At 45.9% G+C, this 23,517-nt stretch overlaps 1 protein-coding gene across 1 annotated transcript in view; it reads left to right on the top strand.

The window, feature by feature from the left end:
• Positions 1-1,451: 1,451 nt before the first annotated feature.
• rest (RE1-silencing transcription factor) overlaps positions 1,452-23,517 on the top strand; it is a 41,924-nt gene continuing 19,858 nt past the window's right edge. Inside the window, exons 1-2 of the mRNA XM_038804474.1 lie at positions 1,452-2,320; positions 13,408-13,491. Of these exons, the coding sequence (XP_038660402.1) occupies positions 1,459-2,320; positions 13,408-13,491 (946 nt within the window). The 5' untranslated portion in view covers positions 1,452-1,458. The remainder of the gene's footprint in view (positions 2,321-13,407; positions 13,492-23,517) is intronic.

Raw genomic sequence — 23,517 nt, 5'->3', positions numbered from 1 at the left:
CCCTCCACTCCGCGGGAGAGCGCGTCTCCCTCCCTCCACTCCGCGGGAGAGCGCGTCTCCCTCCCTCCACTCCGCGGGAGAGCGCGTCTCCCTCCCTCCACTCCGCGGGAGAGCGCGTCTCCCTCCCTCCACTCCGCGGGAGAGCGCGTCTCCCTCCCTCCACTCCGCGGGAGAGCGCGTCTCCCTCCCTCCACTCCGCGGGAGAGCGCGTCTCCCTCCCTCCACTCCGCGGGAGAGCGCGTCTCCCTCCCTCCACTCCGCGGGAGAGCGCGTCTCCCTCCCTCCACTCCGCGGGAGAGCGCGTCTCCCTCCCTCCACTCCGCGGGATAGTGCACCCTCCGACTGTTTTCCTCCCTTCCTTTTCCCCTCCCATCTGTGCTCCTCCCTCTCTCTGCCAAATAGGGCCCCACCGTCCCTAGACAGTGGCCGGATTTCTGAGAGAATGCGGCTATGTCTCCACGCCCATGAGAAAACGGGAGTGAATCACTCTGGATGTTTTTCTAGAAGTCCAGAGTGATTATCCGTTTTGAAGGGGGCTAGTAGGGCCCTGAAGTAGCCTTCGCAGCTCCGGCTGCCGATACAGGGTCCTGCACTTCCGGCCGCCTGTGGCGGCGGCCCCACGCAACATACTGTGGTCAATGCAAAGATGGATGAAACTTTTAGTTTCTTTATAACTGTTTGCTGGTGCCCAGGCCTATAATGAGCAGTCCAAAGACATGCAGGTTGGGTGGATTGGCCATGATAAATTGCCCTTGGTGTCCAAAAAAGGTAAGGGTGGGTTATTGGGTTACAGTGATAGAGTGGAAGTAAGGGCTTCAGTGGGTCTGTGCAGACTCGATGTGCCGAATGGCCTCCTTCTGCACTGTATGTTCTACGTTCTGCTGACATTTAGAACTCATGGTGACTAATCTTTTCAAACTGGATTTAATCTGGAGTTTTCCTCTGTATTGAGCCTCAGTAAGTGATCCAAAGTTGTCACATATAAAGAAAGTTTCCTTTGAATTTAACAAACATGTGCAGTTCTGTTTGAAACAGTTAGATATTTGCAATTTGCTATACGAATATATCTGTATGGGGCAGCACCGTGGCGCAGTGGTTAGCACTGCTGCTTCACGGCGCTGAGGTCCCAGGTTCAATCCCGGCTCTGGGTCACTGTCCGTGTGGAGTTTAGACATTCTCCGTGTTTGTGTGGGTTTCGTCCCATAACCCAAAGATGTGCAGGGTAGGTGGATTACCCCTTATTTGGATGAAATGAATTGGGCACTCTAAATTTATTTTTAAAAAATTAACATATCTGTACAACCTCAAGTGCTCTACCTTTGTTCAAGTTTCTTGGTGCAGAAATCTGACTAAACTGATGCCGCAAAATAATGGAACTTGTCGGATTTTAATTTGTGGACTAGATCAACGGCCAATTTATTCAGATCATTTTGTGCTTTTCCACACAGAGAATCAAAGATGGCTGCAGAAGTACTCGAGCAAGCAAGTGGGACCAGTATGTTTTCTCACTCCAGTGTTGGAATTTCTTCAGACGAGGAAATCTGTGGGCTTAATTATCTTTCCAAGAATGACTTGACTGCAGCACCACAGCTGGTTATGTTGGCAAATGTTGCCTTAACCGGTGACATAAGCTGTTACGACTATCAGGGGGAGGATAGACAGATGGCAGAATTAAAAACGGTGAATGAAAATTTATCAGACAATGAGGATGATTTGAGAACTGATGTGAACGATGCATTGCAATCTGAAAGTTTAAGTGCAGAAAATCCCGTTTTACCAAGTTTTCCAACAAAGGACAGTTCTGAGAGTTCTTCCCAAGACACTTGCGACTCGGGTGCAGATTCAACAGAAGTGGTGAATCAGGAGAGTTTGGCTGACAAGGGGAAAAAATCCAAACCATTTCGCTGTCGCCCCTGCCAGTATGAAGCAGAGTCCGAGGTGGAGTTTGTGCATCACATCAAAGTACATAGTGCCAAAAAGTTTATTGTGGAGGAAAATGCAGAAAAACAAACCAAATCCAAAGGTCCAGATCCTCTTCCTGAAGAGACTGATATTTCTAAAGGTCCCATTCGCTGCGATAGATGTGGATATAACACCAACCGATACGATCATTATTTGGCACATCTCAAACATCATGACAAAGTTGGAGAGAACGAGAAAGTTTATAAATGTATCATCTGCACATACACTACTGTCAGTGAATATCACTGGAAAAAGCATTTGCGGAACCACTTTCCCCGCAAGGTTTATACTTGTTCACAGTGCTCTTATTTCTCTGACAGAAAGAACAATTACGTGCAGCACATGCGAACACACACAGGTATGGCATCATTCGTTCTGGAAAGCAAGTCAGGCGATTGTGCGGGAATTGTTTAATGCTAGATTTTCAAAGAAATAATTTTGTCGCATCCCATGCAAGCAATGAGTTATGTTTCAAGTTACTATGTGGGCGGTACATCTGCAAATTGCACACAGCAAAGCCCAAACAATCTACCAAATAATATCAATGATCAGCTTATCTGAACGTGGTCATGGTGGTTAATAGGGGAATGTTGATATAACACTAGGAGATCTCCCTCTTCTTCAGTTAGTGGTGGGGATCTTTTAGATCAGGTAGGTGGGTTTAATATCTCATTCAATAGACAGCACCGACGGTTCACCGGTTCCTCAGTACTGCACTGAAGTGTCAGTCTAGATTGGTGCTCAAATCTTGAATGATGCTTGACTTGAGCAAGTGTGTTGCTGAATGAGCCAAGCTGAGGCAGTGTATTAAAGCACACCAATTCTCCTGCCAAAAATAAGGTAGAGTGGTCATATTAGTAGAGGTAGTACAAAATAGATTTGGAGTTCATGTGCCATGCCTTTTGATGCAGCATCAGCATTGCTGTTTGTTTCAAATCCTCAAAATACTTATCTACAAAATACTTATGGACACAGAATCATAGAATTTACAGTGCAGAAGGAGGCCATTCGGCCCATCGAATCTGCACCGGCTCTTTGAAAGAGCACCCCACTTAAGGCAACGCCTCCACTCTATCCCCGTAGCCCAGTAACCCCACCTCCCATTTTTGGACACTAAAGGCAATTTATCATGGCCAATCTACCTAACCTGCACATCTTTGGACTGTGGGAGGAAACCGGAGCACCCGGAGGAAACCCACGCAGACACTGGGAGAATGTGCAGACTCCGCACAGACAGTCACCCAAGCCAGGAATCAAACCTGGGACCCTGAAGCTGTGAAGCAACTGTGCTAACCATTGTGCTATTGTGCTTACATTAATGCTGCAGAATAATCTCAGTAAAGAGGCTTGTTTGGGATCACTTTGAATCATTTGCAGAATTGGCAAAAGGTGGCAAGGATGTAAAAGTAAGAAAGACTTGCTTTATATTGCACCTCCAAGCTGTCCCAAAATGTATTACAGCCAATCGACCATAGTCACAGTTATTAGGTTGGAAATGCACTTGGCAATTTGAACACAAGGTACTGAAAAAAGCTGTGAGAAAACTGATGTTGGTTCGCCAGCATATCAGGAAGTCAAAATAGTACTTAGGACTTTTTACATTTACCTACCAGAATTTACATGGCCTTATTTCAAAATTATTTATTTATTTTTAAATTTAAATTTTTCCCAATTAAGGAGCAATTTAATGTGTCCAATCCACCTAGCTTGCACATTTTTAGGTTGTGGGGGTGAAACCTATGCAAACACGGGGAGAATGTGCAAACGCCACACGGCCAGTGACCCGGGGTCAGGATCGAACCTGGGACCTCAGCACCGTGAGGCCGCAGTGCTAACCCACCGAAGTAATTTAAAAAAAAATTAGTTTGATTGAGATGTGGGTGTCACTGGCATTCATTGCCCATCAGAAGGTGGTGGTGAGTTGCCGCCTTGAACCGCTGCAGTCCCCGAGGTATAGGTACACCCACAGTACTGTTAGGCACGGAGTTCCAGGATTTTGACCCAGCGGCAGTGAAAGAACAACGATATATTTCCAAGATGGGGTGAGGAGTGACTTGAAGGGGAACCTGCAGGTGGTGAGGTTCCCAGTTATTTTTTAAAAATAAATTTGGAGTACCCAATTATTTTTTTCCATTTAAGGGATAATTTAGCGTGGCCAATCCACGTAACCTACACATCTTTGGGTTGAGGGGGTGAAACCCACGCAGACATAGGGAGAATGTGCAAACTCCACACAGACAGTGACCCGGGGCCGGGATCGAAGACGGATCCTCAGTGCCGTAGGCAGCAGTGTTAACCACTGCACCATCGTGCCGCCCTGAGTTCCCAGGTATCTGCTGCTCTTGTTCTTCTGATGGTAGTGGTCAGGGGTTTGGAAGGTGCTGTGTTAGGAACCTTGATGGTTAGATCCTCTCTTGTAGGAGATGGTCATTGCCTGGCACTTGTATGATGCAAATGCAGCTTGCCACTTGTCAGCCCAAGCCTGAATATTGTCCGTTTCTTGCTGCATTTGGACATGCACTGCTCCAGTACCGTTCGCAGTCATCAGCGAAAATCCCCACTTCTGATGTTTTTTTTAACACTACGGGTTTTATTCAGTATGATAACAAATTTAATAACGTTCTATTTTGTACATTTCATTTTAAAAAAAAGTTTACATTTTTACACTGTACATTGGTCAAAGTTAGATGAGATGGTTATAGTTTACATGTTGTTCCTTTTCGGCCGAACCTTGTCCCCATCCCAAACCGCTCTGGTACCTTCATGAGGTACTTCCACTCGACTCGGATGAAGGCCGCCTTTGCGTCCAGGGAGACAATCACTTCAGTGTTCTCTTCACCGGATGGGATCAGTATCACATTCAAGTGCCGTCTGATGTTCACAGTTCGCTGTCTACCTTTAACAAAGCCTGTCTGGTCTTCTGTGACCACCTCTGGTACTCACTTCTCCAGTCTCTTGGCCAGGACTTTTGCGAGTATTTTCGTCTTCATATTGAGCAGGGAAATGGGTCTGTATGATCCATTGGGCCTTTTGTCTTTTTGGGAATCTGTAATATGGTGGCCTGTGTTAGAGTTGGAGGCAGGGTGCCCCTCGCTAGTGAGTCTGTGAATATCTCCCACAGGTGCAGGGTGAGAGCCGGCATGAATTTTTTGCAAAGGTCCGCCGGGAACCCGTTGGGTCCCAGCGCCTTCCCCGCCTGCATGGAGTTGTTGCTCTCCATGATCTCTCCCAGCCCTATTTGTGCTTCCAGCTCCCTCTGTCTATCATCCCCCACGACTGGCACATCCAGAATATTGAGGAACCGTTTCATTCCCCGTCGGGGGGGGGGGGGGCTCGGAGGTGTACAGTAGAAGGTCTTGAAAGCTTTGTTGACCTTTTTCTGGTTCGTCTATCATTCACCTGCGCTAGTTCCCTTGTGGCTGCCTGCTTTCTCAGCTGGTGATCCAGCAGGCGGCTAGCCTTCTTTCTGTGCTCATAGAAGGTCCACTGTAAAGTCCATTTGTAGCTTCTTCCTCTCTGCCAGGAGTTCTACGGTTGGGGCCTCGCAGTACCTACTGCCGACCTTCAGTGTGGAGTCTATCAGTTGTTGCCTAGCTGCCCTCTCTTCCCTATCTCTATGCACCTTGTAGGCAATAATTTCTCCCCTGATCGTAACCTTCAGTGCCTCCCAGAATGTGAAAGGTGAGACTTCCCTGTTCCGGTTGTTCGTAATATACTCGCCTGTGATGTTTTCTGACAGAAGACCTTGTTGGCCAAGAGGGTCATGCCTAACATCCATATGGGGCGTTGGGCATGGCCCTTCTCCAACCTCACATCCATGTAACGTGGAACGTGGTTGGAGATTACAATTGTGGTGTATGCCACTCTGACTTTCTGGAAGCATCAATTTTCCCACTACATAGAAGTCAATGTGGATATAGACCTTGTGTAAGAGGAATGGGAATTCCTTCTCACATGGATGCAATAACCACCGTGGGTCCACTGACCCCATATGCTCCATAAATGTTCCCAGATTCCTAGCCTTGCCTGCCGATTTCCCCATTCTGGGGTTTGATCTGCCCATCAGTGAGTCCTGTACACAGTTAAATCCCCCCCCCCCCGCCGATCAGGAGGCCCCGATTGCCCCAATTTGTAGCAGACCAGATGGTGTGTGTGTGCATGCAGTTGGAGTCGAGTTGCGGTGGCAACATGCAGTTTCACATGCATGTTGTAGTCGGGAGCTATGAATAATGATAGTAGAGGTTCCAACTTTGTTTCATATCACATTACGGACCGGGAATCTCTCCTGCACTTGACTGCTTGTAATTGGCATGTGTTGGAAGGATATGCAGGTTGCTATTCCGTCTGTTTGGCTGCATTATGAATACATCTTCCTTGGCCATCCAGTCCTGGAACTTCTGACTGAGTCAGGGATGCTACTCACTATACCCCTTGCAGACTTCAGTGCCAACTCTGAATACTGAGTTGAGTCTATTCAGGTTACTTTCTATTGAATTGCAAATCTTTTGCTGCTGATCTCGAGGGTGTGCACTCCAAAGCAGTTATCCCCTGCTCACACTAATAAAGCTATTCCAGTATGTGGGTTAATCTTTTTTTTTAGTGTTTGCAGTAATCACCAAGCTAGGCAATAGCTTCCGCAGTGGCTAAGTGGAGCGCTGTCCAAGCCCTCTGCTGAATTTAGTCAGAGGACAGTCTTCAGTGATGTGAGTCATTGATTGGGGTGCACCACAGTTGCAGTCCAGGTTCCCTGTAAGGCCCGCTTGTGCTGATTTGCTGCATAAAGGCCTGGGCTAGTACGGAAACAGTTGAAGAATGCCTAATGTTGGGCAATTCTTTGAGTTGAGTTTGATTAAATAATTTAAATTAGTTCAAAATCTGCACATGGGTAAATAATCAAACATTTCAAACGTAATCTTGGATTTTTTTTGTTTTTATAAGTTTTCTTCCCAATTAAGGGGCAATTTAGTGTGGCTAATCCACCTAACCTGCACATCTTTGGGTTGTGGGGGTGAAACCCACGCAGACACTGGAAGAATGCGCAAACTCCACACGGACAGTGACCCAGGGCCGGGATTCGAACGCGGATCCTCAGCGCCATAGGCAGCAGTGCTAACCACTATGCCACGTGCTGCCCTAGTCTTGGATATTCTTAACATTGGACCACATCTGCTGGGCATCACGGATTGGCAGGATAACCAGGATTAGATCAATGTCCACCTTCCAGAGGCACTGATGGCTGACTTTCTTTTTTGGGTTTTTTTTGTTCTGGTCAAAAATTGTTAGAGGTGAGTGCATAATTTGATGTGCTTCCCTTAAGGACTGATTCATCTTTGAATTTAGTTAGTAATGCTTGTTAAACCATGGATTTCTTCATGCACCCTTCTTGAAACTGATTCAAGATGACTTATTGGTGTTTGATCTTTTATAGTAATTCTTGCGTAGACTGTTGGAAATTTAACAACTAGTTTGTAATTTCACTAGTTTGTGATTTTCAAAGCCTTAAACCCTAGCAACCAGAAATTCAACAGTTTCAGTCCCCTAATCTGCTGAGTTAGCTGATATCGGACAAAGCGACAGTAGGAGTGCTATAGTTAATATCAACCTCTTGATTAGAGAGGAAAAGACTGATCAGGGTTCCTACTCAATATCTAATTACCCAGATTGGGGTGGATGCGAATGGACATTAATTCACATCAACCTGCAATATCTCTGTTACGTGAGACTGGGCTCTCAAATGTCATTTCAGCAAGGTGCCAGAATACGGACTGTTGTTTATGAAACTGTTCGCCAGAGTTTGTGCCTTCTCCCTGCTTGTAGATGGATCTTACTCACTACAACTTGCAGTGTTGTAGCTTGTGTGCAGCAAGACCTATCTAGTATTGGCAGCAGCAGCCTCTGCAAATTGCCTGATCTTCCTTCCCACCCTCCTCTTCACCTCTGACATTTTAAATAATGGTGAAAGATTGAATGGTAGCTCTGGACAAAGGACACAAGTTAAATCTTTCTCCTGTCCCTTCTAAACCTAAACCAGAGAACGGGTGACTCTTGTTGGGGGCTTTCCTAGGTTAGGTAGGCTCTGGCTTTCTGATTTTTGATGAGAAGTCCAGCATTTTACCACTGTTGAATCCGCAGTAAGTAGACTCATAGACAGTAGTAGAAATGACCAAACAAGGTTTATTACAAGACAATTCCAAATACTCCTCCGCTCCCCGAAGGGTCTCCTGCCCTCACCTGCCACCAGGCCATGCAGCTGGGACTCTTGTTAAGGGGAAACCATTTGAAGCTTGGTGGTGTGGGGCAGTCCTCACTTGACGGATCCCATTAGCGGACAAGAATGCCGCAGATTTCGCACTCATTGTCTGATACCAGCACCTCGAATATTCCCTGCGTGCTGAAAATGTGCCGGAATTTCTCAGTGGTGGCCTTGGCCGTTGTCGCCTATATCTTGAGTACCTCCATCCACTTGGAATGGGCATCGATGAGGGCCAGGAACATTGCGCCTTAAAAGGGGCTTGCAAAATCTATATGGAGGTGAGACACAGACGACCTGACCATTCCCACAGGTGGCGCGGGACTGCAGGGGGCAACTTCTGGCGTGCGTGACACTGGACGCAGCACTAGGCCACCCACTCGATGTCTGTCGATGCGGGCCACCAAACATAGCTGCAAATTAACATTTTCATTTTGGTCATGCCTGGGTGTCCATTGTGGAGGTCCATGAGGAGCAGTCCATTTTCGGGGACCACCATGCGGGTCCCCCACAGAAGCACGTCGTCCTCTATACTAAGCTCCTGCATTCTTGTAGGACTTCAGGTCCTGCGGTAAAGCCCTGTGCTGAGCCCCATATTGCCACCTTGTGGTGGACTATGGATAGTTGGGGAACCTTATGGTTCTAGTCCCGGGACCATTGGGATTCTAACAAACACTAAAAGGCAGCTACCATTTATATGGCGGCACCTTTTGTAAATAAACTTTAACGACTGATACTTGTGGAGTTAGATGCCATGTAACTCCCTGCAGGGGCAGCAGGGTAGCATGGTGGTTAGCATAAATGCTTCACAGATCCAGGGTCCCAGGTTCGATTCCCGGCTGGGTCACTGTCTGTGTGGAGTCTGCACGTCCTCCCCCTGTGTGCGTGGGTTTCCTCCGGGTGCTCCGGTTTCCTCCCACAGTCCAAAGATGTGCGGGTTAGGTGGATTGGCCATGCTAAATTGCCCGTAGTGTCCTAATAAAAGTAAGGTTAAGGGGGGGGGGGGGTTGTTGGGTTACAGGTGTAGGGTGGATACGTGGGTTTGAGTAGGGTGATCATGGCTCGGCACAACATTGAGGGCCGAAGGGCCTGTTGTGTGCTGTACTGTTCTATGTTCTATGTAACTTATGTTCTTATGTAACAGATTTCTCCCACATAAAAGTCAATCTATTGCAGACAGTTATCATTAAAATTATTGCCGATAACAGTTCTAACTACAAACTGGATCTATCAAAATGTGTACTGCATAATTTCACCAAGCATTTATTTATTTAGTTAGTAAAATATTCCCATACTCTTATAGCCTACATTTGCTCTCAGAACATAGAACAGTACAGCACAGAACAGGCCCTTCGGCCCTCGATGTTGTGCCGAGCAATGATCACCCTACTCAAACCCCTGTATCCACCCTATACCAGTAACCCAACAACTCCCCCCCTTAACCTTACTATTAGGACACTACGGGCAATTTAGCATGGCCAATCCACCTAACCCGCACATCTTTGGACTGTGGGAGGAAACCGGAGCACCCGGAGGAAACCCACGCACACACGGGGAGGACGTGTAGACTCCACACAGACAGTGACCCAGCCGGGAATCGAACCTGGGACCCTGGAGCTGTGAAGCATTTATGCTAACCACCATGCTACCATGCTGCCACTTGGTCCACCAATACCTCAAGTTTAAAATTCTCAACTTTTTGTTCCAATCCTTCTATGATCATCTCGTCCCTATATCTAACTGCCTCTGGCCATGAGACTCTCCAACACGAGCGTCTTATGTATGCCACATTTCCTTTGCCCCGTCATTGGCAATGTGCCTTTGGATGCCTTGGCCCAAAGTTCTAGAATTTCCTTGGTTGTTTCTCCTCCTTTCTTAACATGCAGCTGTTTGAATAGGTTTTTAGTCAGCTGTCCTTTGGCTCATTCAAACACACAATTCTTACAAGGCTCAACAGGATAGATGCAGGAAGGATGTTTCCCCTGCCTGGGGGAGGGATCTAGAACCAGGGGACAGTCTCAGAATAAGAGACATGCCATTCAGGACTAAAATGCGGTGGTATTTCTTTGGAATTCTCTGCCCCAAAAGGCTGAGGAGGTTCAGACATTGAGTATGTTAAAGACTGAGATTGATTTCTACATCTTAAAAACATCCAGGGATATGGGGATAGTACAGGAAAATAGTGTTGAGTAGATGGTCAGCCATGATCTCATTGAACGGTGGAGCGGGCTCAAAAGGGCTGAATGGCCTATTACTATTTCTTGTGTTCGTATGTAACTATTTCTCATCTACTCCTCACTTAAGTTCAATTACATGGACCTACTTTCAGGATGTTGAGTTCATGTATGGAAGTCATTTCCATATGTTGACTCTTTAAATAAAATTGTGCGACAAATAATTAAAATCCAATGTACACGTAGCACACTTTTATGGGGTTTCAACTATTTGGCGCAAGTGGAGGTTAAGGAAAGAAACTGACTCTGGTTTCCTGAAATTAAATATAATAATCTTTATTGTCACAAGTAGGCTTACATTAACACTGCAATGAAGTTACTGTGAAAATCCCCTAGTCGCCACATTCCAGCGCCAAATATGCAGCTGAATGCAAAGATAGTGTGACACATCCCTGTGCCATCCAGTCGAGATCTGCAAAATGATAGGGCATTTAACTCCTGATATGTGATTAAATGGGATCAGTTCTAGTGAGGTCTTGAAGTAGGTGCCAAAGGTTTATCTTGGTTCCATATTTCACTTTCCCCTTTTTAGTGCGAGGCTTAAGAAAAATCAGTTGAAAATAATCTCTGGTAAAAGATACACAGATAATATTGCATTAAAACTGAAAGATGCACTGTTGGAAACGTCAATATGCTGAAAGTGATTCTTACTGGGAGCTAAAATCACTACAATAAAATGTTTCACTTAAGAGTGCCTTTGATGTAAAAAAATCCTCAATGCTGGTGGTAGGTGAGTACAGCTAAACTGGAATTGGTAGCAGATCTTTCTTTAAACTTCAGGAGGTGATATGAGACAGAAAAGTTTAAAGTATTGATTTCAAAATCTTGTTAGCAACCGAGGGAACAGTAACAAAGGCATTGACTAATGCTCCAAAGATGATTTCATATCCCTCCATAGCAGCTGGGGAATTTAAATGTAATTAAATGAATATGGAATAAGAAACTTGTCTCGACAATGGTGACCATAAAAGTACTTGATTGTCATAGAATGGTTACAGCACCAAAGGAAACCACTTGACCCATTGTATCTGGTGCTGGCTCTCAGCAACAGCAAACTATTTTAACCTCTCTACCTTTTCCCTGTAGCCCTGCTCTTTCCTGATATTCAGGTAAAGATCAAATTCACTTTTGAAAGCCACGATTGAATCTCCTTCCCACCACGTTATCAAGAAGTTCATTCCAGATCCTAATCACTAACTGCATGAAAAAATTGTTCCTCATGTCTCCATTGCTTATTTTGCCAATCTTTATAAATCAATGTCCTCTACTTCTCGATCCTTCCGCCAAGGGGGACAAACTCTGTCTAGACCCCTCAGTTTGGACCAAGCTATAAAGTCCTAATGGAATCCAAACCGAGCATGAGTGAGCAGGTTACCAGTGACTAGAGAATGCTTGATGGCACTATCAGGCTAGATAATGTGTTCAAATACCAGAAGTGGCGGAGTTGAACCCACCAATGCTTAACCTAGAGCAGCAAGGACTCGAGCAGTGCACATCCAGACCATGAAAAGACCAAACATACATACACGCTGCTGAGCTCGGCTGTGTACACCTCTGGATGACATTGGGAGTTTTGGATTTACATTAACTGGACTGTAGGAAGCTGTTAAAGAGAAATGAAAGCTACCATCCCTACCTGGTTTGTCATGTGATTCCAGATCCATAACAACATGGTTGACTATAACTATCCTTTGAAATGGCCTAACAGCCACTTGGGTGTGGCAAACCATTATAATAAAAGATAAGAATAAAACTGGATTGATCATCCAGTATTGACTTAGGCATTGGAAACACCCAACTTAGTCAACCGTGCAAGTCTTTTTTCACTAACAACCTGGGGTGGGATCCAGGTGGAAAATGTAATTTAAATTGCAAACTTTGGATATATCTGACTGGGTTACACCAACAGTTACCCAGAAAAAGTTAGAAGAATTAATATCTCTTCTAACAATGACCCACCACAGGACGTATTTCAGGCGACTCTCCTCAATTGCACAACAGGGCACAACCACTGTGCCAACTCCCTAGGGGTCTCCCCTCATACCACTCAACACCTCTGATTCCCCAGGGATGCCTCCTCCCCACCACCATCGCACTGACAACCCCCTCCCTCCAGTGGAATACAGTGCCCAGCCTGGAGCTTCACGGTGTACATAATGGGACTGTGTGCAGCCTCGGCCGCATGTTCCCCGCTGAGGCCCCTCCTCAAATGTGAGTCACATTTTATAGCCTTGTGTTTCTCGGCGCTATGAGCTAAACGGGCTTGCTGTGGGACTTTAATCCCTTTTAGTTAAATCGCAGCCAGATTATGGTCATTGTTGTTTGTCGGACCTTGCTGTGTGAACATTGGTTGCTGTGTTTCCTACAGTGGAAAAGCGATGATGCTTCCAAAGTCCTCAATTGGATGTGAAGTGCTGTGGGAGATCCTGAGGTTGTGAAAATTATTTTATTTGATAGCCAAAATTTTGATTGGAGTTGTATTTTGGCTGATCTAGACAGGCCAAACGAACTACAATGATATTGCCATGTGTCACACAAAGCAGTAACAATGTAACCCTGTTGATGAAACAATGCAGCATCTGCTTCAGAAGATTCTGTTTATGTAAACAGGGTGTGGTCTGAGCTTTTTTTCAACTGTGGGGCTGCATAGGAGCCGAGAAGAAACATTTTGTAAACTTTAAATCCATGTTCTCGTTAATTTGCATGTATGCTAAGTTATTAATACCATCTGATTTAGGATTTAGCTACTAAAGTGGCAACCGGGAACAGCTTTTTCAAACCTTCAGGTTTACAAAACATACTGGTGTGAGGATATATAAGCCCAATTAGAAATAAATCTCAGTCCTTGAATGTTCATTTGCCAGGGCTCTCGGAGTACATTTTGGGCAGCTCTGCGGAAACCTTTCAACTTCTACAATAGAGTAACATTCTCTTTTTAATGTCCACGCACTTGATTCACAGGTGAACGACCTTACAAATGCCCACAGTGTCCTTATTCAAGTTCTCAGAAAACTCATCTGACCAGACACATGCGTACACATTCAGGTTAGTATAATTAGTGGTGAGTTAGTCATGTAATTTTAGATCAATTAATGGTGGCATGATATTGTATCTTTATGAAAGGAGCTGTCATTCCAAAGATTGTGGGTTTATATATTGTTGTGGCGGTTTTATATACTGCCGTTGCAGCATTTTTAAAATTAATTAAAATGCTGGTATCAGTACAACTGACCAAGTTGTTTAATGTATAAAAATGTAACTGGTTTACTCATGCCCTTTAGGGAACAAAACCTGACATCCTTGCCTGGTGTGGTCCATATATCACTCCAGTCCCATATCAGCTAGTTGACTCTTAGCTGCCTTCAGAAGTGGCCGAGAAAACCTACAGTTGCATCCAAGTTGCTACCAGTGGGTTACAAAGATAACTAACCATCACCATCTTAGGCTAGGGATGGGCGATAAATACTAGCTGTTCGTTATCTTGAGAAATCTTAAAAGAAATTTGGGTTGCTGTAATTCCCCAGTGATTGGTTTCACCAATACTTTACTTGGTGTCAAAAAGATTTAATCCTCCGTTGTGAGCTAAAATCAATTTTCTTGATTTATTTTTCTGCCCTACCCTCACAAATGTCGCTCCTGAGAGCACTCTTGCTGCAGTAAGTGACTTTACTGGATGTAACCCTAGAAAGCCAGTATTTTGACCTTCCAAAGGTGTTACAGGCCAGCCTTGTCCTGTAGTCCTCTGGTGCCATTTGCATATGAAATTTGATGCAGTTAGTGATTGGGAGCAAGAATTCTGGATGATTTGTTTACCCTCCCTAACTGAATGATACTGAGGCCAGTTGTGGTTCCCCCAGATGGGAACAGCTGACCTGTCCCAAAATGAGTCCTGGACCTTTTTGCTTTTTATGACTTTGGCTACATTGTGCAGTGCTTTTAAAGAGCAGACTTTCTTGACCATTTTAAAATTTAATTAGCTGTAATTTATATTTTATATTATAATTTTCTGCCATTTAGGTTATTTATAATGTAACTAAACAAGTGTAACACTTCAGGCAGTCCATTGCACTTTCAATTGATTTATTTCAGAAATCAACCAACTTTATTTAAAAATAAACCTTTTTCTTAAAAGAAACCAAAGTAGAGCAAAATGAATGTGGCATTCGGTGATCTCTTTATGTCTTAGTGCATTAATTTGAATTTGTTTCAGATATGTTTTTAAAGATGCAAATCCTTTTTTTCAAAAATTTTCTCAGCAACGCCATGTGTTCAGAATGCGTCGCCGAGCTGCTTTATTCTTGCTGATTCCTTTCAGTTGTGCAACAACGGCAGGAAATGCCATTTTGTTGCTCTCTCAAAAAATTTGAACAGTTGCACCTGGCTGCATTGTTCCGCGTTGAATGTTGGTACTCGCAGAGCTCATGTTGAAGGTGTAATATTTCTGCTTTTTTATTGCAGTTGTCCGGTTCAACACATTTTATACTTAATTTTTTGTGTTTTGGTCTGTTTCAAAAAGAGCCACCGTGCATATGAATTATCAGCATATTTGTCATTTCAGCTGGATAAGCCATTGAGCAACCAAATGCCCAGTCTGTGTGCATTAACTGGTCTTGACTTGGCTGGTGTTAGGGGTGATATAATTTCCCTGATGCCCCTGAAGGGGAATATCAGCCAGTCACCATTTCTTGCTTACACTTGTGAGCAGTTTTGGATCCCGTGTCTAAGGAAGGATGGGCTGACCTTTGAAAGGGTCCAGAGGAGGTTCACAAGAATGATCCCTGGAGTAAAGAGCTCGTCGCATGAGTAACGGTTGTGGCCCCTGAGTCTGTACTCGCTGAAGATTAGAAGGATGAGGGGGGATCGTATTGAAACTTACAGGATACTGCGTGGCCTGGATAGAGTGGACGTGGAAAGGATGTTTCCACTTGTAGGAAAAACTAGAACCAGAGGACACAATCTAAGACTAAAGGGACGAACCTTTAAAACAGAGATGCGGAGGAATTTCTTCAGCCAGAGAGTGGCTAATCTATGGAACTCTGCCACAGAAGGCTGTGGAGGCCAAATAACCGAGTGTTTTTAAGACCGATGGATAGGTTCTTGATAAGGGGATCAGGGGTTATGGGAAGAAGGCACAAGAATGGGGATGAGAATAATATCAGCCATGATTGAATGGCAGAGCAGATGGGTCAGGTGACCTAATTCTGCTCCTATGTCTTATGGTCTTATGATCCTATTGGAAGTGAGGACGGGTTCGGGAATGCTTTCCCACACTCGGATGAATTGCATGCTGACAGTTGCACACAAAAAGGTGGCAACTTGAACAAGCTGCTGAAAATGTAGTCAGCAACAGTGAAACTGTCAACGGGCCAATACTTTCAAGTAATGACATTGGCAGAAAAGCAGGGAACCAATTGTAAATTCATGCATTGTAACATGATCGTTCTTCCTGATTCAACATCAAATGGAAAAAGCCATCACCATCAAGTGATTGACAGAACCACTTGTTGCTATGATAATAATACATGTGGTTATCCCTGAACTTTATTCACTCACCCATACCTGAAGCAGCAGTGTAGGCCCAGCCTACTGTTTTACTAAGTGATTCTTTAGTTTTATTCCAATTGCAGCCAAACCCAGGAAGCCATTAATTCCATTCTGGAAATGTATCTCACTGTTTCCAATATTATTAGCAGCCATTTTCACTGAATCATAGGAAACCATTCTTTAATGTTCTCTTCAGTGTTTTTTTCATACTAACCTAGATTTCCCAAAAAGAAAATACAATATTTCTTTGGTCAATCTAGAGGCTAGCAACACTGAATTCTTGGCCTGCAATGTCTGTCCTAAATTATGTCTTGGAAGTTCAGACCTGGATAGGTTCAGTTGCTTCAACAACTTCAACCATGAGGGATTTAGCATTTAGGGTTAAGCATGTGCCTCACTAATACATACACTGATATGATAAATGCAATGATACTGGATCCAATTGGCACACCTTCTAGACTCCTGGCTATAGCGAGGTTGCTAATTGCATTGCCTTTCTACAAAGGGAGAAGGCAGTCAAAAACTAAGGTTTAAAGTGAAGCAGACTATGAAGTAATGTGAAAGAAACTGACCCTAGTAAACTGGGCTAAACTACTATCTGCAGATAAATGAGACTTGCGGTGAAGGCCATGGAGTGAATGGTCACACATTGGGTGGCTCCCACTCGAGGTGAAATTTCTTGGTTTAGGGGATGTTTGCGAGTGTGAGGTACCTGACTGAGCACTGAGGAATTGGAGTACTCCATTGGTGGGGCTAATTTATGGCCTACAGACAAGGAGTGTAAAAAGCAAGAGTCAGCAGCTTGAGTAAAGTTTATTCGAAGTGTGACACAGGAAACGTTGGCGGAGGGTGCTGGGGAGTCGTTGTCCACCCAGTGGTAGACACCAAACAGCTTGTGGACATTTTGAATGGAGGCGGGAGGCTTCCGAAGACCTGGCAAAGGTGGTGGAGCCACTTAGGGGGACCATCAAGAGAGTGGAGCAGAGGCTGGAGGTGCAGGGTCTGGCACTCCAGATGGTGGAGGAGTCGGTGGGGGAGCATGAGACCTTGCTGGAGGCAGAGATGGGGCTCGTGACGGATAATCATAAAGAGGTTGAGGGCGAAGGTAGACGACCCCGAGACACGATCCAGGAGGCGGAATCTCCGGAACACGGGTCACAAAGAATGTGCCGAGTATGTCGAAGAAATTGGTGGGGGAGGGGGTCTTTGACTGTCCCTCCCTGACATGGATCGAGCGCACAGCGAGCTGAGGAGGAACCTGAAGGCAGGGTAACCACCAAGGGCGATGGTGCTGCGGCTGCGTTGTTTTCTTGATAAGGAGAAGATATTGAAGTGGGTGAAGCAAATGAAAAAGTGCACCTCAGAAGGAAATGTGCTGAGGATCGACACAGGACCTGGGTGGGGAGTTGACCAAGTGGCGGACTGGTTATAATCAGATCGAGGCTGCCCTCTATAAGGAAGGGGTGAAGTTTGGGGTGTTATATCCTGCTTGTCTATGGGTCACACACCAGAATCAAGAGTTTTATTTTGATTTTCCAGAGGAAGCGAGTGAGAGACCATGGACTGGGAGGTGTGTGAGGACGCTGGAGACGCTAAAGTGGGGAATCTGGGTTTACACAATGGCCAGATTGTTGTATTTAATGAATATGGGTCTGGACTGTTGAGTGTTTTTTTTACTTGCTTTTCATGGAAGGGCAGTTGTGGGGAAGGGGGGGGTTGAATGAAGGCCTCAAGAGAGAGCCACCATGCTAGCTGGTTGGATAGTTAATGGGGGTGAGTGGCAAGTTGACCTGTGGAGGGAACGGTGGAGGGGTGGTTGGGTTGCCTTTTGAGGTTGACAGTATTGTAGCCGATCATGGGTGTAGATTTGTGATGATTAGTTGGAAGCTAGAAGGACGCCTGTGGTGCTAGTGAATGTATATGCCCAAAATTGGGATGTTTTGGAATTCTTGAGGTTGGTTCTCTGGAAGATTCCAGACCTGGATACCCGCCGGCTGATTATGGGGAGGGAGATTTTAATATGGTTCTGGATCCTGGGTTGGATTGGTTGTGCCCTAGGTCCCTGAAGGTTTCTGCTACGGCGAGGGAGTAGTTGAGGTTTATGGAGCGAATGGAAGTTTTCATATTTCTTAAATGCTCAGGGTGTACACTCGCATTGATTGCTTTAGATCAGGTGTTGTAGTTGGTTGGATTGGAGTATTCAGCGATTTGTGGTCTCTGACCACGCACCATACTGGGTGGATTTTCAGGTGGGTGCAGGGGGAGGCTTAGCAACCGCAGTGGAGGTTGGATGTGGGTTTACTGATGGACAAAAGGGTATGTGATAGGGTGAGGGTGGCCGTTATGTGGAGCTGAATAATATGTGGGAGGTTTCTGCCTCCACGTTGTGGGAGAAACTGAAAGTGGTGGTAAGGGGGGAATTTGTATCGATTCAGGTGCACAGGGAGAGAGTGGAGCGGGCTGAGAGGCTGAAGTTGGTGGAGGACATTCTGAGGGCGGACCAGAGATATTCATTGCGACCTGAGGAGGCGTTACTGAAGGAGAGGCAGAGGCTCCAGCTGGAGTTTGGACTGATGTCCACTGGAAAGGTGGTGGGACAACTGCCTAGAGCCAGAGGGGCAGTTTATGAGTATGGGGAGGAAAATAGTAGGATGCTTGCACATCGGTTGAGGCAGCAGGCAGCGGGGAGAGAGATTGGAAGGATGAGGGATGGGAGGGGCACAGTGATACCGGAGCCGGAGGGGGTGAGTGGGGTTTTTGAGGCCTTCTATCAGAGGCTGTATAGGGTGAAGGGATGAGATGGTTTTTGGATGGGAGTGTGTTCCCGAGGGTTGAGGAGGTGAAGATTCAGTGATTGGGGGTCCCGATTGGGCTGAGGGAAGGTGATGGATTACATGGGGCGATGCAGGCGAGAAAAGGCCGCAGGGCCGGATGGGTACCCGGACAAGTTTTATTCGAAGTTTGGGTTGGAGCTGGGGCCACTGCTAGTTGGCATTGTATAATGAGTTGATGGTCAGGCCCCCCCCCCCCCCCCCCCCCCCCCCCCCCCCCCCCCAAAAGCTGTTGCAGGCCTTGATATCGCTTATCTTGAAGAACATAGAACATTACGGTGCAGTACTGGCCCTTCGGCCCTCGATGTTGCGCCGACCTGTGAAACCACTCTAAAGCCCATCTACGCTATTCCCTTAACATCCATATGTTTATCCAATGACCATTTAAATGCCCTTAATGTCGGCGAGTCCACTACTGTTGCAGGCAGGGCATTCCATGCCCTTACTACTCTCTGAGTAAAGAAGCTACCTCTGACATCTGTCCTATATCTATCTCCCCTCAATTTAAAGCTATGTCCCCTTGTGCTAGCCATCACCATCTGAGGAAAAAAGCTCTCACTGTCCACCCTATCTAATTATCTGATCATCTTGTATGTCTCAATTAAGTCACCTCTTAACCTTCTCTCTAACGAAAACAGCCTTAAATCACCTTTCCTCATAAGATCTTCCCTCCATACCAGGCAACATCCTGGTCAATCTCCTCTGCACCCTTTCCAATGCTTCCACATCTTTCCTATAATGCGGCGACCAGAACTGCACGTAATACTCCAAATACGGCCGCACCAGAGTTTTGTACAGCTGCAACATGACCTCATGGCTCCGAAACTCAATTCCTCTACCAATAAAAGCTAACACACCGTACGCCTTCTTAACAACCTATCAATCTGGGTGGCAACTTTCAGGGATCTATGTATATGGACACCAAGATCTCTCTGCTCATCCACACTACCAAGAATCTTACCATTAGCCCAGTACTCTGTCTTCCTGTTATTCCTACCAAAATGAATCGCCTCACACATTTCTGCATTAAACTCCATTTGCCACCTCTCAGTCCAGCTCTGCAGCTTATCTATGTCCCTCTGGAACCTGCAACATTCTTCCGCACTGTCTCCAGCTCCACCGACTTTAGTGTCATCTGCAAATTTACTCACCCATCCTTTTACGCCCTCCTCCAGGTCATTTATAAAAATGACAAACAGCAGTGGCCCCAAAACAGATACTTGTGGTGCACCACTAGTAACTGAACTCCAGGCTGAACATTTCCCATCAATCACCATCCTCTGTCTTCTTACAGCGAGCCAATTTCTGATCCAAACAGCTAAATCACCCTGAATCCCATGCCTCCGTATTTTCTGCAATAGCCTACCGTGGGGAACCTTATCAAACGCTTTACTGAAATCCATATACACCACATCAACTGCTTTACCCTCGTCCACCTGTTTGGTCACCTTCTCAAAAAACTCAATAAGGTTTGTGAGGCATGACCTACCCTTCACAAAACCGTGTTGACTATCCCTAATCAAATTATTCCTTTCTAGATGATTATAAATCCTATCTCTTATAAACGTTTCCAAGACTTTGCCCACAACAGAAGTAAGGCTCACTGGTCTATAGTTACCGGCCTTGTCTCTACTCCCCTTCTTGAACAAGGGAACAACATTTGCTATCTTCCAGTCTTCTGGCACTATTCCTGTAGACAATGACGACATAAAGATCAAAGCCAAAGGCTCAGCAATCTCCTTCCTAGCTTCCCAGAGAATCCAAGGATAAATCCCATCCGGCCCAGGGGACTTATCTATTTTCACACTTTCCAGAATTGCTAACACCTCCTCCTTATGAACCTCAAGCCCTTCTAGTCTAGTAGCCTGTAACTCCGCATTCTCCTCGACAACATTGTCTTTTTCCTGCGTGAATACTGACGAAAAATATTGATTTAGCATCTCTCCTATCTCCTCAGACTCCACGCACAACTTCCCACTACTGTCCTTGACTGGCCCTACTCTTACCCTAGTCATTCTTTTAATCCTGACATACCATAGAAAGCTTTAGGGTTATTCTTGATCCTATCTGCCAAAGACTTCTCGTGTTCCCTCCTGGCTCTTCTTAGCTCTCTCTTTAGGTCCTTCCTAGCTAACTTGTAACTCTCAAGCACCCTAACTGAACCTTCACGTCTCATCTTTACATAAGCCTCCTTCCTCTTGACAAGTGATTCAACTACTTTAGTAGTAAACCACAGTTCCCTCACTCGACCACTTCCTCCCTGCCTGACAGTACATACTTATCAAGGACACGCAGTAGCTGTTCCTTGAACGAGCTCCACATTTCAATTGTGCCCATCCCCTTCAGTTTCCTTCCCCAACCTATGCATCCTAAGTCTTGCCTCATCGCATCGTAATTGCCTTTCCCCAGCTATAACTCTTGCCCTGCGGTATATACCTATCCCTTTCCATCGCAAAAGTAAACGTAACTGAATTGTGGTCACTATCACCAAAGTGCTCACCTACCTCCAAATCTAGCACCTGTCCTGGTTCATTACCCAGTACCAAATCCAATGTGGCCTCGCCTCTTGATGGCCTATCAAAATACTGTGTCAGGAAACCCTCCTGCACACATTGGACAAAAACGGACCCATCTAAAGTACTCGATCTATAGCGTTTCCAGTCAATATTTGGAAAGTTAAAATCCCCCATAACAACTACCCTGTTACCTTTGCTACTATCCAGAATCATCTTTGCAATCCTTTTCTCTACATCTCTGGAACTTTTCGGAGGCCTATAGAAAACTCCCAACAGGGTGACCTCCTTTCCTGTTTCTAACCTCAGCCCATACTACCTCAGTAGATGAGTCCTCATCAAACGTCCTTTCTGCCATCGTAATACTGTCCTTGACTAACAATGCCACCCCTCCCCGTCTTTTACCACCTTCCCTGAGCTTACTGAAATATCTAAACCCCGGAACCTGGAGATGGGTGCACATCCCACAGGTGAAATCAGCGGGGACACTGATGGCATCCCTCACCTCAAACATTCTGCAGGAGGAACATTGCACTGCCTTCCCTGCCATCCCCTCTAGATAAAACAAGAAAAAGAAAGGAAGAGCTTACCTGATATTCCCTTAGGTTAGAGGAGGTGGAAGGGTGTCTCTGGTTTAGCAACAGCGAGTGTAGTGTCTCGGGTTTAGCAACCACAAGGACAAAGACCTGGAGCAGTGTGTATCGTACCGCCCTAACTCGCTGTTGAATGTGGGTGCAAAGTTTTTGGTGAATGTGCTGGCATCGCAGATAGAGGGTTGTGTGCCGGGGTAATAGGGAATCAGACAGGGTTTGTGATGGGTTCTATAGTAAACTGTACAAGTCGGAGCCCCCGATGGGAGCGGAAGGAATGAGGCAATTTTTGGACCAGTTCAGGTTTTGAAAAGTGGAAGAGGACCTGGTGGATGGGTTGGGGGCTCCCGATTGAATTGGAGGAGATTATCAACGATATAGAGGGCATGCAATCGGGTAAAACCCCGGGGCTGGACGGTTACCAGATAGAATTCTATAAGAAATTTTCGGAAATATTGAGCCCACTCCTGATGAGGACCTTCAATGAGGCTAGAGAGAAAGGAACCCTCCCCCAACAATGTCACAGGCTTTGATCTCACTCATTCTTAAACGAGGTAAGGACATTGTGGGTCAGACAGGCCTATTTCGCTTTTAAACGTGGATGCCAAATTGCTAGCTAAGATTCTGGCCACAAGAATTGAGGATTGCGTCCCAGGGGTGATAGAGGAAGACCAGACTAGGTTTGTTAAAGGCAGACAACTTGGTACCAATGTCCAGAGACTTTTGAATATTATTATGATGCCCTCAGAGGCAGGGGAGGCGGAGGTGATAACAGCGATGGACGCAGAGAAAGCCTTTGACCGGGTGGAGTGGGGGTACCTCTGGGAAACACTGGGCAGGTTCGGGTTTGGTGAGGGCTTTATTGGCTGGGTGAAATTGCTGTACCAGGCGCTTGTAGCAAGTGTACGCACAAACCGGCTGAGGTCGGGGTACTTCGAGCTTCACCGGGGAACGCGGTAGGGGTGTCCCCTCTCCCCGTTACTATTTGCCCTAGCTATAGAACCACTAGCTATGATGCTGAGAGCCTCAAACTTGCGGGGACTGGTTCGGAGGGGACGGGTGGAACTTCGGGTCTCGCTCTACGTGAATGATTTGCTCCTGTACATTTCGGACTCTGTGGAGGGGATGGGGGAGGTTCTGCGGATCCTGAGGGATTTTGGTAGTTTTTCAGGGTACAAACTGAACATGGGAAAGAGCGAGTTGTTTGTGATCCAGGCCAAGGGGCAGAAGGAGAGACTGAAAGAGCTGCTGCTCAGGATGGTAGAGAAAAGTTTTTGCTACCTGGGTATACAAGTGGCCAGGAAATGGGATGCCCTGCACAGGCTCAACCTGACCCGGTTGGTAGAGCAAATGGAAGGGGACTTTAAAAGGTGGGACATGCGCCAACTGTCACTGGCAGGGAGGGTGCAGACTGTGAAAATGACTGCCCTCCCCAGATTTTTGTTTTGTCTTTCAGTGCCTCCCCATCCCCAAGGCCTTTTTAAAGCCGGTGAGTAAGATCATTACGGGCTTTGTGTGGGCGAATAAGACCCCGCGAGTAAGGAGATTGCTGTTGGAGCGCATTCCGGGTTGGGGGGGTGGCAATTGGGGATG

This window comes from Scyliorhinus canicula, chromosome 8 (assembly GCF_902713615.1).
Source record: "Scyliorhinus canicula chromosome 8, sScyCan1.1, whole genome shotgun sequence".
In the NCBI taxonomy this organism is placed as follows: Eukaryota; Metazoa; Chordata; class Chondrichthyes; order Carcharhiniformes; family Scyliorhinidae; genus Scyliorhinus; species Scyliorhinus canicula.
This window is presented reverse-complemented; position numbering and strand designations above follow the sequence as displayed.